This window comes from Phycodurus eques, chromosome 5 (assembly GCF_024500275.1).
Source record: "Phycodurus eques isolate BA_2022a chromosome 5, UOR_Pequ_1.1, whole genome shotgun sequence".
In the NCBI taxonomy this organism is placed as follows: domain Eukaryota; kingdom Metazoa; phylum Chordata; class Actinopteri; order Syngnathiformes; family Syngnathidae; genus Phycodurus; species Phycodurus eques.
In genome coordinates, this window is record NC_084529.1 from 1,743,028 (window position 1) to 1,760,235 (window position 17,208).

Sequence of the window (17,208 nt, forward strand, 5' to 3'; positions counted from 1 at the left end):
CTCGGTGTTTCATACCAGTATTGTCCATCACCATATTCAGTGTTTTCATCGTCATCATAATCATCCACGTAATCGTAGTCGAAGTCCACAGAGTCTGTATCTCCTAACGCAACGCACCAGTAAAAGACCCCATCTTTTATCTCCACATTCGAGAGCGTCAGTGAGAATTTGCCTTGTGACAGAGACATCCTGCCTCTCAGATCCTCGGGGACTTCTACACTTTCATCGCTGGAGTCGAGTATGAGCTTATGGTCGCCCGCTGAATCTTGGCGGAACCAAAGCACCCTCTTGGGATCCTCTTGGTCGACATCGCATTCCAGCAGGATGTCAGCACCTTCGGTACACATTTTTTTTTTGGGATGCCGTTGAGGGCAAAGAGACAGTGAGTACTGCAGGTCAAGTGTAGCTGCGACGCATGAGTACTCGCCACTGTGTTCGTTCGAAACAACAGGGATCACCAGGGAGTAGTCGCTGCGCTTGTGCGATACGTACATGTGATCGTTCCTCGCGCCGCTCACATTTACGTCCCCCAGTGGTGTCTCCCATTTCTGGTTATTACTTTCAAAGGGACAAATCAGTTCCACTCTGTCCCCCACTGAGGCAAAGATTGCTCTCCTTTCACTGTAGACAGGTTGGTACATATTCTGGAAACTTCGACACTCCGTTCTATTGGTCACCGCACAGTAAAACTGCTGTTTTTGCTTCAGCAAGGTGTTGTCCAGTAGGAGCAATGTCCCATTGTCTTTGCTCGTCACAGCACCCCGCAGCTCGCTCACCAGTGGGTCCAGGGATACACTGGTATCTAAGAAGAGCTGGAGTCTGTATGACTGCTGTATGTCATAGTACCAGCGCACAGACATGCCCTCCGTGAGTACGGAAGTGCTGTTACATGACAGCTCAGTCTGGCCACCTCTTTCATCTGCAATGACCTTTTTGGCCACCATCTCCTCATCGCACACGATGAGCAGCTGTGAGTGCTGGCTGACTCGCGTTTGGTTCTTCCAGCACTCCCTCCTGTAAACTCCCGAGTCCAAGTGCGTGAGCCGACGGATCTGAAGCCCGAGCAGACGATTATGATTGTTGATGTGGACGCGACCCCGCAGGTGAGTAGGAAGCGCAATGGGCTCGCTGTCATCTGAAGAGTTCCCGAGCAGCTGGTCAACCTCCGGCCCGCATCTATAAACAACGATGTAGTCCACTCCAAAACAATAGCCCAACTCGATGGTGGCGTCGACTGCTCTGATCGCAGGCTCTGGCTCCTCACTGTGCGCCCGAGGAAGGAGGAACAAAAAAGACATTTGGAGGAATCGAAAGACACCCATGTTGTTTCACACGCTGCGTTTGTCACAGAGTGAGATTTGTGGCGACTGTCTACCTCATACCGAGCATTTACCTAGATTTGTCACTTGAGTCCCGCCTCCGGGGGAAACATCAGTCTCCTCCTATTCAACATTCTTCCCCATTGTGCTGCCGAACATACCTGCAGACAAACAGTCTTGTGTGTTTAAATGGCGGAACGCAGAAGGAAATATGCATGCACACATGCACGTGCGCACACACACACACACACATACACACGCTTTTTTAATCATTGAGCGAAAGCATCTGCGGCGGCACGATGGGCGACTGGTGAGCACATCCGCCTCACAGTTTTGAGGACCCGGGTTCAAATCCGGCCCCGCCTGTGTGGAGTTTGCGTGTTCTCCCCGTGCCTGCGTGGCTTTTCTCCGGGCACTCCGCTTTCCTCCCACATCCCAAAAGCATGCGTGCTAGCTTAATTGAAGACTCTAAATTGCCCGTAGGTGCGAATGTGAACGGTTGTTTGTTTCTATGTTGCCCTCTGATTGGCTGGCGACCACTTCAGGGCGTACCCCGCCTCTCGCCCGGAGTCAGCTGGGATAGGCTCCAGCACCCCCCGCGCGACCCGACTGAGGAGAAGCGGCACGGAAAATGGAATGAATGAATGGAAACGTCTGGAACAACCAGCGCTTCTGTGTTCCAGCTTAGAAAGAGCTTAATACAGCACATGTACATGCAGGCCATGTTGGATGACTAAATAACAAATATATTTTTTACATTCAAGTGCAGTACAAATGTGATTGTTGGCAGTGGATATTCTGCTCCTTGAACTCTGACAAGTCAAGTCGTGCCATTTAGCAGGGTGAAGTGGTGTCTTCTGTTTGTCGAGTACAACCTTGAACAACAGGTTAAACCCAAAGACATTTGGCAAGGTTTGTACACTGCCAAGCAACACAGAGTACACATTAATTGATGTTAACACAATAAATGGCATCGACGTTCCATGGTGTTCGTATTGTAACATACTCTATGGCAGCAGAAGACATTAGTACCCTGTCAAGGCAAAGATCGGATTTTCCGTTCCATCACGACATGTCACCTGACGACTTCACGGTTGTTAATCTTGAAATGACAGTTCTTTGGAGCCGATGAAGGATACGAGATGACTCTACAAGCCTAAAAAAAACATCATTACTTTTCTTCCAAGGGTATGTAGAGTAACTGTTTGTACTTGGCAAAACAAGAACATTACTTCAGAAGAAACTACAGTACCTATTGCAGGATTCGGATGATCGGTTGCAGGTCTAAAATGATTTTTTTTAAAACACAAACAACAATAATCAAACAGGTATTTTTGACATTTTACACCAATTAGACATAGCGCACTACAGCACATTTACAGTTTTATCCAGGAGAGAATTTCAAGATTTTTGAATGAAACAGATTCAAAACACTGTTTCATGTTGCTTCATACCACGAAGAAAGTTGTACTCACTGAATAAATTGTACAAATTAAGTACACGGTGCATCTTGCTCATGGTTTCATTGAAATGGCATCTCTGTGCAGCCAACTCGGGCCTCTCAACATTTCAGGCGTTTAAAAAAAAAAAAGAGAAGAAAAGAAGCACTGACCTGTTTTCCTTCCAGGTAGTTCATCTGTTTACACGTACGTAATGAAGTCAGCTTCGCACTCAGCAGCAGCAGCTCCTGTGCTGCCGAGGGAACAGCTTGCGGAGCTGGTGATCGAGCATCATGATCAAGCACCAACTGTGAGAAAACTCGACATGGCTTCGTACCAATTCAACTCAGGGCTGATTACCCAGAGTCTATTCATGGACACACATGCTTCATATGCACCGGGTGCTGTTTGAGATATACATATCCCCCCCCCAACTATATTTTACTACTACAGTAGTGTTCACATAGCAGCTTCAATAAAAGATTGGGAGGAACAAGAAGAAGAAGAAGAAGAAGACTGAGGAGGAGGAGAAATGGAAGCGCTATATAAAAGACAAACCTGGCTGCATGAAGGACAAATCCTAGATGATGTTCTCTTTACAAGAACAACAAAATACGAATAATTCAACAAGAGCAATGAAAAATCAATCCTCATAAAAATGTCCTATATAATATTACGAATTAAAACACTACTACTTCAACTTCTACTCTATTTTTATACTGCTTATCCATACTAGGGTCAGGAGCAGACCTACTGTACCATTAGGCAAGCACAGCACATTGCCTGGGAGTGTGGAATACTTGTCTTCATTTTATACTTGACTAAATTTGTCTCCGGTAGCTGGAGCCAATCTAGTATGACAACAGACAGCCATTTGACAGAAAATACGCTTACGACATGAAAACAAAAACAAAAAAAACACACAGTACAGAGAGTCACTGACCAATGAAAGGTTACCATCCATCCATCCATCCATCCATCCATTTTCAACACCACTTATCCTGGTTAGGGTCGCGGGGCGCCGGAGCCTATCCCAGCAAACTTCGGGCGAAAGGCGGACTACACCCTGAACCGGTCGCCAGTCAGTCACAGGGCACATATAGACACGGACAACCATTCGCACCCACATTCACACCGTCACTGAGTGGGAACCGAACCCACGCTGCCCGCACCAAAGTCAGGCGAGTGTACCACTACACCATCAGTGACGAAAGGTTACCGGTAATGTGGTAATGCCCGTACATTTTTTAAATGATCTTTTTGGACAATTGTGCAAATGATGCAGACTCCTCTGGCAATTTAGAGCAGTTTGAAATGACTAATAGAGCATAATAGAGTCGTCCACCATTATTATTATTATTAGTAGTAGTAGTATTAGTAGGACTGGGAGTACTAGTTACTATTTTCCGTACCGCTTATCCTCATTATTATTATTATTATTATTATGTTTTGTTGTTTAATAGTAGTAGTGATAGTAATAGTAGCAGTAGTAGTAGTAGTAGTAGTAGTAGTAGAAGATCAGTAGGTAGGTAGGTCGTAGGTCAGAGCATATTACTCCAATTCTAAAGTCTTTACACTGGCTCCCAGTCAGCTTTAGAATAGATTTTAAAGGTCTGCTACTGGTCGATAAATCACTAAACGGTTTAAGTCCTAAATACAGGAATGAAATGCTAATGGAATATAAAGCCCGTAGGGCTCTGAGATCGACAGACTCAGGTCAAATAGTGGAGCACGGAGTCCAAAGCAAACATGGTGAAGCAGCATTTAGCTTTTATGCTGCACACAAATGGAATGAGTTGCCAACAGAAGTGACGTCAGCCCCAGGTGTGAATGTTTTTTTAGTCCAGTCTTCTTTTTCCCATGCTTCTTAGAGCATTTCCACTTTGAAATGCTATTTCTTGCACTGTACCCTGTTTCAATTGTACTTTTATTTTTTTCTCTTTGTTTTAAATGTTTTTAATCATGTAAAGCACATTGAGTTACCTTCTTTATAAAATGCGCTGTATAAATACATTTGCTTTGCTTTGCTTTAATCGTAGTGGTGCATTTAGAGTACGTAGTGTCAGGGGAAGGCGCAGAAACAGTGGTAGCCTCTAGTTGTCGCTGTGGCATACAAGACGCCAATAAGACGTGGTAGAGGAAGAAGCCGTTTCATACCAAACGTCACTTCCGCTGACCGCAGTTGAAGGTAATAGCCAGGCTGCCTACCTTTACAACATTTACGTTGTTTTACACTCGTAATCATACATTTTGCAGTGACAGGCACAGCGTTTTTTTGGTCGCTCCTGTGTCTTTTAACAGTAAGCTCCAGGTTACGTGTGCCGAAAACAATATGGTGTAAAACATCGCGGTGTTTGGTTGTGAATTGATGACCTGCAGTCATCTTCTCGGCTGCACCTCTCGTGTGAAAATGCAGTCATAATAATAATAATAATAATAATAAATGTATATATAACAAAGTTTGTTTAATGTTTCACATTCGCCCTCATAAAATATCAGGCAACAACAGTTTTCAGTGGTGAACTGGTTAGAGCGTCTGGGCTAGTAATAACTCTATATAGTTTCCTCTTCTCTTCTATAGGCGATCAGCACTTCCATCAATGTTGCGCCTCATCACCGCATCACTGTGCCTTCAGTGCCACCGCGTTAAATCTTTCCCTTCGAACCTCAGACCATGTGGGACACTCAGCTCGTCAGAGAACCAACAGACTGTGGAGGCTCTCTATGGTCTCTCTGTGGACATCCAAAAGGTGAGAAAGCTTAAAGGCTGGGTCCTGCATCAGAATCCGGCCTATACAAAGGAGGTTGCAGATTTGTTGAAGGAACTGGGTGCCTCGGGGAGCATCATCTCTCAGATCTTAACGGTTTACCCTGAGGCTGTGCTCTGTAATCCAGACCAAACACTTGCACAGAAAGAGCTCTGGATGTCCGTGTGTCCCAATCAGAAAGAGCTGGTCGGTATCATCGAGAAATTCCCGGCCTCCTTCTTCACCTCTTCAAGTCACCATGACAACCAGCGCAACAATATAGCTTACTTCCAAAGCTTAAACCTCAATAAGCGAATGATCACCAAGCTCATGGCCAGTGCCCCGCAGAGCTTCAGTCGTCCAGTAGAGCAGAACCAGGACATGGTCCGCACCCTCCAAAAGACCTACCAGGACCTCGGAGGAGACGAGGCCAACATGAAGATCTGGCTTCAGAAGTTGCTGAACCAGAATCCCTTTGTGCTCCTCAAACCGCCCCAAGTGCTGAGGCAGAACGTGCTCTTCCTGCAAGACAAAGGCTTCAGGACAGCAGAGCTCCTCTACCTCCTCTCCAAACTGAAGGCCTTTGTTATTGAGCTAAACCCGGACAGCATGCGCCAGACCCTGACCTACTCCCGGGACACCTTGGGGTGCTCTGACGCAGAGCTGCGAGATATCATCGTCAGCTGTCCGGCGTTACTTTACTACCCTAAAGATATTCTCGCCGAGCGCTTTCAGGGGCTCCTCAGCGCCGGGATCAGCATGCATCAAATTGCACAAACTCCGACTGTGATGGAACTGACAACACAAATAGTTAATTATCGCATTCAGAGACTGAAGTCACGTGGCTATGATGTAAGGACTGCTAGTCTGGACGTTCTCAATGGTACTAAGAAGGACTTTGAGGTGAGCTACGGGAAACTACATTTTCGCAGAGAGAGACCTCTTTTTAACCCCGTGGCTCCTTTAAAAGGGGATGACTGACGTACATTTAAACGTCACGTGATTAGGTGCAGTCAAATGGGATCCAATGTTAAAGCTGTTTCAGAAGTTCTTGCTATACACGTTTTTGATTGACACCGTCAGAAACTTATTGGTTCGACAACAGGTTTAGTTCTGGAGTTGGATGAGATGCTTTCGGTTCTGAAAGTCACTGTGCACTTATTTTTATTCACAGACATGTTTCAATGTAGAACACATGCGCCTCCTGTATTCTATACTTAAACACACATACGCTGATTTATATATATATATATATATATATATATATATATATATGGACAGTGTGTCCAAAAATAGTTTCCGTCAGTCACTTAAACTGCCATTGACAAAGTCTGTCAGTTCCAGAATTGGACGCTGTTGTTTACTAGCGCTGTGTGTAGTGCAGGCAGAGAATGGGACTGGCGTATTTACGGGTATGACTAGATCAAATTCCAAAAGAAGTGCCTCCCGTGCCGTTATGGCGACCATGTTGAATGTGGCGCATTGACGTTGCGACCATGTCATGATGGTTCTAACTATGGTACGTAGAGCACGGGCAGAGAGAGAGAGAGCGAGAGCGGCATGGCGGCAGTGTTATCGCTGAGGAATACAAAACAAGTCTCTAGAGTCTGGAACATGCTATTTTTGGTACAATAACTTTTTTTGTCAAGCCGTTCCCCTTTAGCAACAGATTTGGAACTAGGAAGCACACTGGAAGCTGCTTTAAGCCTCCCGCAGTGGATGCCCGGTAATGTGTGTTCAGTATCTTGTACTTCATCACATTCATTAAACAATAAAAAGATAGATGACTAGTTAGGGAAGTGGCAGGGTGCTAACGAGAGACGGTGTTCGGTGAGACTAAACGCGCGAGTGTGGATATTCATTTGAACAGACCCAGCGTGTACGTACGTTCGCGTACATTCTGGTCACAAGCTTTGCTTTTTCAACCACGGGTACCATATACATTATGACTACACGTAGTCAAGTCACGATGTAAAACGATATTTGATGCTTTATATACTATTTATATGGCTTTATGCGGCGCGGCTTGCTAAACCCAGAAATATGTTTTCCCCGCGATGTGTGTCACTGCGCTTACAGAAACGTTTTTGTCACATTTCCTATGATGATTACATTTTTTTGACATGCATACAAAATGTCCAACTGAAATTCTAACAAACTACCGTACAGGTAAAAAGAGCTTTGTGTGTGTCGTTTGTTTGATCTCAGCAGTTGCGCAGTGTTTTCTGTGTTACAATCTCGGTTCATCGCGAAGGACCGCCATGAGATCGGGACGTTCTTCCACACCAAACTCATCCGAGCATACCTCGCTTAGTGCTGTGTGGACAAAGACAAGTTGTTGGAGCGATGCTTGTTTGCCCCCGAGCAAGTCACCGATTTCCCCCTCAGTCACTATTTGCGCACCCGTTATAACGAGTGGCACTTGAATTTCCTCTTGAGGGAGTACAATTGAAGTATCAAGTTTTTCCGACAAATTTTCACGTGTAGACGCTTAAGATGGAGCTACATAAGTGATGTGATTTGAAAAATGATCAAAGTGTCTCCTAATTCTTTTGTCCACTTCGTGTATAGTGATTGTTTTCGTGCCGCTTCTAACCAAAATCCATTGTGGTCATCGGGGATTAGTGTCTTTCGGTTGCAGGTGAAAATTCCGGTTGAAATACAAACAACCCTCCAGGGTGAGATCAGGCCTGTGTGATAACGTTTGCTGAAACGCCGCAGCTGCCAAACGAGAGAAGAATTCAAATTGATCCCCTCATCATCATAAATTTGCATGCACTGAACGATGAGTTTGTCTAATGTATGGCCGAGTTTAAAGGAAAGCAAACAAACCATTTTATTTACAGCCTGTCGAAATGTCTCCTTTTACCACAGTGTTCTTGGCGGAACAGCTGTCCCCCCCCCCCCCCCCAGAAAGCAGTGAAACACTTTTATTGTTACTTTACAGATGGGGACACTTTATTATGACCCATTTAAAAATGCTCCGTCATTATCGTTTTAAACCAGACCACATAATGTGATGACAGAAAGTCCTTGATTTTAGGTGGAAATGGTTTCGTGTCACCTTCATCTGAGTTGACTTGCGCTTCAGTTTTATGCAAAAAAAAAAAAAAGGTCTGCAGCTATGTTTGAATTCATTGAAAATGATTATTTGTTTCAGATTTTGCATTAGATTGAGTCTTTCTGAGTCAACAAGGTTCTTTGTCGTATTTTGAAGGTGTGCTATTGTTTTTATAACCAGCAAATGTTCTTTTTCTGGGGGGGAGGGAGGAGGGGGCCGTTTCCCAGCGAACAAACAAACAAACAAACAAAGCAAGGACTTGTGTCCGGAGGAGGGAGGCGCAAGAAGAAAACATGCGTTAAGAACTTCCACTTCCCATCTGCTGCCGTCGACATCGCTCAGCATGACTGTGTCGTCATGGCGATAGCCGCTGGGCAGATAATGAAAATGTGAGTGCATCTGGTGATAATGCATGTGAGCTCAGCAGACGGATGCTTGAACAGGGATCATATTGAGACCATTCACAACGGCAAAGCCCCACGGGGCCTGAGTGATGCTTCAAGTACACTCATCAACTGACTAATTTTACACATCCGTCCCTTTCGTTATTCCATGCTGCTAGGTTGAGGCCACCGTTGTACACGTTGCATACAGATCATTGAGTAGGATTTTTATACACGACGTAATGAAATGTTTTTAGTCAGTCTGCTTTTATTTGAACATTTTTATCCGCACCGCATGCTCAGACCTGCTACGATCTAAGGTACGCTCAGTCTGATTAGCCAAGACCCTAATAAGGTCAAGCGACATGGAAAATAGGTGGATAGATAGTTTATGGTGGTGGTTACCCCATTTAGCTACATGACAATCGAAATATTGGACATGCCTCTCAGTATGGTAAACAACCTCTAAAAATGTCCAACTCAAAACTGAGCACAGTATTATGTATTCGTAAAGGCAGGTTGTTTTTTTTTTTTTGGGGGGGGGGGCGGACATTAGCGGTCCAAAGAGGCAAAGCCGACTGTGTTCACTTGTCCTTTGCTGACTGTGCCGCCAATAGCAAAGTCGAGCCAGCGAGGTTAATAAGCGGGAGCATCAATTGTCCCTTTTCCATTTCCAACATGGCACAGGTTGATGTTACTCGCGCTCGACGCGTTGCCTTTATGGGGCATATCTCAGCAGAAACAGACGACATGGGCAATTAAAAGCAATGAATTCCAGCCGAAGTGGGCGCCTACGATCACTGTGGAAATAAATACGTCAGTATAAGTTCATCTCTTTCATTGTTGTGTTTTAAGTATAGCCTTCATTCAAACACTGCAGTGAATGTGATTTTAAATGTATTGAACAGTGTGTTGGTTTTTATAGATATTTATATATCCAATATGGTAGGGAAAAAGCTGGTAACCCCTTTGCGGGTATAAAAAGTTCCACTCGTGACTTTTGACAAGATATTGGAGGGTGTGTGTGACAAGTGCTGTCCGTCCATCAAGAAAAAAAACAAAAACCAAAAACCAAAAAAACCCATCTGTGAGGTCAGACGTCACTGATGTCGGGCGTGAGGGCCTGGCACAGCTGCCGCTCCATCTCAAAGGCGTCTGATGACGATGGGATTATAGAATTTCCAAGAGGTTTAGGTGAGCTCAAGACTCATGATTGCTTATTCATTCATAAAACGATTGAGCGGAAATGTGTCTGGGTAGGCTTCGGTTTAGGCGTGTACGTGTGCGTCCTTGACCGGACGCTGTCGTGCACTTGGGCTTCAACTTGCACTTACACGACACAAGATACAATACTGGAATATACAGAAAGCAATAAACCGCTTTTATTGAACATATCATTTTAATAGTCCGTCACAGCACACGTATGACCTGAATGTTTCTGCTTGGTAGTCGGATGTTCTTCAAATACTTCATTTGAGATTATATTCATGTTGATTTGTGTTCCTCGTTGAATAGCAGAATAATACACGGAAATGGTTAAACAGGAACTGCAGGTCGAGAGGAACATAACTCATCAGAAAAGGGAGTCGTGATATGGAATGTCAAAAGGGGATTTTTCATAGAGGGTGGTGTTTCATCACTTCCTGTACCTTTTAAGGAGGTTCGATCACGGGATGCAAAATTGGGCGTTGAACAACAATTCACTTTCACTTCAGTTAGTTTTCAATACGCGCAACAATCCTCTCACGGAAAAACGTCTCGCTATCGTTTTAGGGTTAAGCCTAATGCAAGACAATACAAAATACAATGCATATCTTTGATGCATTTTATTGGGGGTGCTTGTTAGTTTTGTCTAATTGCGTACAAAATAAAATAAAGTTCTTAACTGACTTGCACATCGTTTGCGTATTTAAGTATGAAGTATTTCTTTTCATTGTTATGGATGTTTTGTCCTGTGGTAATGGGGGGGGGGGGGGTACAGGATAGTGTTGTCTTAGTGATTTGCTTCCCTCTAGTGGTGATCACATGCAACTACACGTAAACAACAACCGCACACAAAAATGTCACATTTGATATCAAATCACATTTTCCAACGAGGGCTACAATAAAACTGCTAAATGACAATATAGACAATTAGCGGCAGCGTTACTAAATAATACATTTCCACTAATTCATTTTAATACCACTGTTACATTTATCTAATTAATGATTCTAACTCTGTAACAAAACAAACCATAACTAAAATCAATGAAACAGCAATGACCAGGATGTGACATAATGTAGTGCAGACTGACGCACAACAACACAACATATTTGTTTTCGTAACAGTCAGAACGGATCATACTAAGCATTTGGTTATAAAAATGGAATGTTGCATGACAAAAACAAAACTTTTGACATCATTTCAAATGGTCAGTTAACCCTCACCGGTGTCACTCAAAACATTCTCTTCATTTCCTCCATGTTTAGATTCCTTCTTGAATACTTGGAATTCATACTTCACGCCGTTCTCTTCTTGGATTCCACTGGGTACTCCAGCAAATCTTATTTGGAGACAAAGTAATTAGGAAAAAAAAATGAATATTTGCGGTCACAGCTAATAAGAAAAAAAGAATAGTTACTTTCATATAGAGTAGCGCAAACACAGAAAGTGCTCTTAAATAAGACAATGAAAACTCAACTACATGGACTAGAGATGTACGGAGATGAAATATTTCACCACGTGTATGTGTAACGGACAGGTACCCTCAATTGTACCCTTTTATCATCCATCTCTCTTTTTTATCATTTATCCCGATTGTCCCGGCTGACTTCAGGCGAAAGGCGGACTACACCGTACGAGTCGTTCGCGTGTTAAAGAGCAAGCGGGGAGGAAGACACACGTGCACCTTTCCTGCTTTTTGAAGACTTGTGCATCCATCTTAGGGAAGAAGACATCACACTCAAATTCGGCCATGATAGCTGTGAGGAAAACCAAATCACACCAGGGATGCTCCAGTGCATCCTGTTTAAAAAAAAAAAAAAAAGATAATTAACACACGTTGATTAACATCAACATTTGTCAACTGTATTAAAGTGCAAACAAGCTCATATCCTTGTTTTGTTTCTAAAGACGTGAAATATTGTACGTTTAAAGACTGAGAACAATATAGTACTGAATTTTTTAGACTTTTTTTTTTTTTTTGGGATGGCTAAAAACAAACCCCGTGATCTCAGCGGGCTGTGGCGTATACTTTCTAGCACGAGACCCTCCCCGCTGTATTAACGTCAAGCGCCCCTTCTTCAATGCAGTGGCCATTCATCAGAATTGCCACTTACTCATTCACGAAATTGACCCATTACTAGCAATACGCAGAGCATGCAATTGGCCTTCAAACTATGCCCACGTCTCGAAAAAAACAAATATTTCCCTTGAAGCGTTTTGTGTCTCTGCCGTCTCTGCCCCCGTTCACGTTAGGTCGCGAGGGCCGTCAGCCAGACGCGTCTCAGGGCGAGGAGGAGCGGGGACAAGAACATCTGAGGTGCGTGATGGTGTGTCAAAGATATTTGATGGGTCTGTTTGGTTGCACTTTAAGCGTTTGCTCTCTGTCATCGATGTGTGGTGACTAAACTATGATGTCACCTTGGTAAACTTAACCAATGGGACCTCTCCATCCCTGCTTAGCAAAAAACAGCCAAACAGCCCAGACAAAACGTTCGTCGCGATGATGCTTTCATTGTGCTTTGCTTGACCACATAGTAACCATATCAAGTCGTGCGACGTTAGGTTTGTTTGACTCCAAAGTAAATTCAATTAATCATAACTGGTTGAATTCTTGACAGATTTTGACACGGCTCGGTTTGTTCGAAACATCGGCCGTGCGGTTAGGATACAAGACGTGGGTAAATTTATCATCGGGGGCTTTCATATCATCTAACTTATGATTATATTACTGACGATATTATATGATGTCGCTAACCGCTAAACTAGCCGTCGGCTAATCAGAAGTTTCGCTGACGCGCGTGAGGTCTCGCGTCAGCCAATCGCGTGCCACGTCACGTACGCGCCAAGCGCAACGATTTCGGACGAGGACGGACGGGCGGCATTGAGCGCTCGGTCGCTCGTATTGAAATATAATGACTAAAAGTCGATGCCGGGGCCGCCCCCGGGAGAACGACAGCGCCCATGTCGCCCAGATCAAACGCCGCCACGAAATGTGACCGGTTGCGCAGTAACCCACTCGCTGCCCGACGAGCACAGCGCTCAGTTTTGGCTCAGTTAGCGGGTTCTTGGGATATCAACAAGGGAATAATGGCTCCCAACAACTGCGCAGGACCGGTCACCAACCAACATACCTGGTAGACCCGACTGCCTCCAACCACCCAAATGGTCTCGATCAAGTCTGCGAGCGGGTATGTCGCAGCCAAAAGGACGGCGCTCTCCAGGTCCTGACACAGGAAGTGGGCGTGATCCGGGACCGACCTGTGAGACCCACGCGAAATGAGTGGCAGCAGAGTCACGTCGTTGAAAACGACTGCCACCAAGAGCCATCTTGATCAAATCTCGTCTACTTTCTGTATGACGATGAAGTCGCACTCACTGCATTGTTTTGCTCAGCACTGCATGCAAAGCGTTAGCCATTGGGAACATAGTTTGAGGGTTGGAGTACCAGCACAGTTTCCCCCACACCAACATATTGAACTTTCCTGTTTAAAAAGAAATACAGGCAATTAGATTTCGACGTTCTATTGCTGGCTTTTGGAACACGTACCAAGATGAAATTCTCATTTTGAAATGCCTCTTAATATTTTTAGTAGACTACACAGCAAAAGCAAACCTGTGATATTGTTGAAGAAACATTTCGAAATGACGAACATATTATAGTGTATATTTAAGCAATTATATATATATATATATACTGTTCACCAATTAATTAAATGACTATGTCGTATTTTCATAGATTGGAGTCAACAAATAATTGGAACACTCAAGTAGCACTTTGCCCTTTGACCCAATCTGCTCGTCCACTTCCTTTCTAACGGAGATTAAAAACAAGCCCCTTTGTGTAATTGTATACACACACAAAAAAACAATGATGTCAATGTTTGAATGTAACGTATTTGTGCAGTAAGACATCTCGTTCCGGACACTCGAGAATTGTCGCGATCTTAATTCAAGTTCACATTACCTGGTTTTGTAACTTGTGTAACACTGCGGAGGAAATACTGGAATTCAGACCTGCAAATTTGATTGGAGAAGAAATGGGGAAAAAAGGTCAGTCTTCCGAGGCTCCAACTTTCTTCTTCTTTCCTCCAAACGTGCCAATGGTGTATATTTGGCTCGATTGAATTCCCAAAACACTGTGATCCCTATGCCCTTCTCTCTCTCTCTCTCTCGCTCGCACTTGAGAGCAAACATATGACAAAGCCACAAAGTATTTCATGATTAAGATTTGCTATTTTCAGGCGACGTGGTCGTTAGCACATCCGCCTCCGGGGACTCCGCTTTCCTCACGCATCCCCAAACACACTTCTTAGGTCACTGAAAACTCTACGTCGGCCTGCGTTGAATGTCGAAACTGCCTTTGATGAGGACAAGCGGAATAGAAAACGGATGGACCGATTGTTATTTTATTCATTTGCAATCCAATGTACTTTATTTCTGTTAAGGGAGTCATAACGATAGCTGAAGGAGTTATTTGTTTTCCCTTTATGCGTATTCAATTTGAACGCACATCTCTATCTACAATGGATTGTTGACTGTTTAAGAGTCTTATTGTTGTATTTTTCTTTATGCGAATGTTAACTTTAAAACGTACATTCATTAGTGTTGTCCCAGTCCGATCACGTCAATCGGGGCCGATTGTGTATGGTATTTGCTTGAAAAAGATCCACTTAAAACAAAAAAAACAAAAAAAACCCCAAAAAAGCCATTTCTGTCGTGGGTGGCGCCTTTATCCCTAAAGTTTGAAATGTCATATAACGACAACGACTTGTATTTTCACACTGCAAGCTTTTAGTCTATGCCCGGTTGGTGATGAAATTCACGGAGCAGTCGCGCGATGAACACTTGCGCAATCATTTGAGCGAGCTCCCAAGAAGTTCGTTATTGTGGGTGGTCGACTCGAAAGCAGTGTGTGACAATATATATAGATATATAGATATATATGTCTATATATACGCGCATCGCCTGCTCGGCATATCAACAGTTTGAAGAGACCGAAAAGTGTTCCCAAGTGTGAAAGAGGAGTCTTACGGTAGATTCCAGGGCAGCGTGCCATTTTTGCCGATGCCTCCGTCTTTGCACGCCGCGGCGATGACGCGTACGGGTTTCTCCCGGACTTTCCGGCAACCTTCTGCCATCTCGGCAACGTCGCACACGAGCCCCCAAAGAGAAGCCGAAGCGATCTACCGGCTGAGACGACTCCGGGATTTGCCAAAATGCGAAGCAGCGTTCGCGCATGCGCTTTACCCACTCGGTGAGGCGCACGCGTTCTGCCCAGTGTCACGTGTAAAATGACGCACTGAACTCAAAAACCAAAGTCCCCTTTGACAGTTCGCCGACAAAAGGTAGCCGGTTAAAATCGACTGCACACGGCATAACAAGCAAATATCACAATGTTGCTTTATTCCCCAAACAGGATACATCGGCTCATCCTGTAGACACACACTAACTACCTGACTAAATCAATAAGGCAAAGGTGTGGGGGGAGATAAATCACAATATATATATATATATATATATTTTTTTTTAAATATCTTGGTCAATACATATTGGTTGAAATGAGACAAAGGAATCCCATACAGTACAACAGCAATAATAATAATAATCAGAATAAAAAGTCTCAAAAATGATAACATGAGAAGGACTTTGTTCAAGGTTGTTGCATTATACTAAACTGTATTCGCTTCATCTGTGCGAAACCAGTGGAATATTAAAAATAAAAAATGTGGTTGGATAGTTTCGATTACGGTTGTTGAATATACATGGTGTGTTGATACTGCGAGGGTGTAAAATGTCAAATCTTGAGGAGAACCTTTGTAAGCTACGTTGTTTTTGTTATGTAGATGTGAAACTGGCCATTTACAAACCAAAGATCCTGCTAGGCCAATAAACAACACGGTTTCATCACCTTTTGGGTTTGCAAAACGTTGCCCCGATGGCCCCCCTAAGCCCACCTTTACCTACGAGAAGACGCAAGGAGGCAAAATTCCTGGAATGTCTAATTTGGAGATCGCGTCGTGCCGACAGCCAACTGTGCCGCCGTGGTACTTGTGTCCAAAATGTATCATTTCAGATTGCATTTTCAACGGTTGCCCCCTCATGACCAATTCTATAGTCACTCATACAGGGATCGGAATCCATCACTCAGTGTGACTCCAGGTGACACTTTCGATTCCAGTAAATTCCAAGCATTTGCCCTTCAGGTTCTTTGCATTTAGTCTTTTGCATTATGCGGGACTGTTGCCAGCAGACCGGAATGATCAGCAAAGTGGCACAATTTGACCACAAATCGCAGCACAATTCCACAAGGTCCGCAGTTCACTGCGCAGTCGGTTGTAAAATCAATAAGCAGCCGACTCGTTTGGACAATAAGCAACACGTTCAGAATCATTCATCCGTATTCGAATGTGCTTGTCCTCGTTCTGAGATTCAGCGCAGAGCAGTTTCAACTCTAACATCACTTTTATACCTACCCTCCCTTCGCTACAGTTAAACGTTCTTAACTGTGCATTTGAGATACCGGTATGTGAATCTAATTGTTTGTGAGTGCATTTGCAATAGTAGTATAATAATAAGCAGAGATGCCAACCACTATCATCAGCTCTCAGGAACATTCTGAAGATTTGCCCCAGGAACATTTTGATTTTGTCAGCAACACTTGCATCTCACTCAAAACACACCTTTTTTTTAAAATTAATTAATTTATTTATTTTTACATGTAGTATCAAATTTGCTTCAATTAGTGCGCGTTATTTCCGATGACCTGTTTGGAACTTGGCAATCTCTAAAACTAAGCCTGCATGCCAACTTCCGGTCTGATCAAAAGCTGTCGGCCAATCGGAAGTTTGAATTGAATTTGGTTTAAAGTGCGCGATTCCTCGTGTCGGCCCATCACAAGCGGCGCGACGTGCGCGAACATTTTCGACTTCCTCGTAATGGCGGAACACGTGGCAACTGCCCGCAACAAAAGATGGAGAAATCGGAATACTCGGCATCTCTTATGTACAGTATGACTATTGCTGGGTGTAATGGAGATTCTGTTCAATAATGTTACA

At 43.9% G+C, this 17,208-nt stretch overlaps 2 protein-coding genes across 2 annotated transcripts; one reads left to right on the forward strand and one right to left on the reverse strand.

Annotated features, from left to right (window-relative positions):
- Positions 1-4,896: 4,896 nt before the first annotated feature.
- On the forward strand, positions 4,897-7,874 carry mterf2 (mitochondrial transcription termination factor 2). Its single transcript, XM_061676701.1, has 2 exons — positions 4,897-4,946; positions 5,340-7,874. Exon 2 carries the CDS (start codon positions 5,359-5,361, stop codon positions 6,484-6,486), a length of 1,128 nt encoding a protein of 375 aa, XP_061532685.1. The 5' UTR covers positions 4,897-4,946; positions 5,340-5,358; the 3' UTR covers positions 6,487-7,874.
- A 2,435-nt stretch (positions 7,875-10,309) lies between these two features.
- Positions 10,310-15,404, reverse strand: zgc:153031. The gene is made up of 6 exons (XM_061677561.1): positions 15,185-15,404; positions 14,118-14,167; positions 13,530-13,635; positions 13,285-13,411; positions 11,838-11,953; positions 10,310-11,492 (listed from the first exon to the last, which is right to left on the reverse strand). Exons 1-6 carry the CDS (start codon positions 15,289-15,291, stop codon positions 11,366-11,368), a joined length of 633 nt encoding a protein of 210 aa, XP_061533545.1. The 5' UTR covers positions 15,292-15,404; the 3' UTR covers positions 10,310-11,365.
- Positions 15,405-17,208: the final 1,804 nt, after the last annotated feature.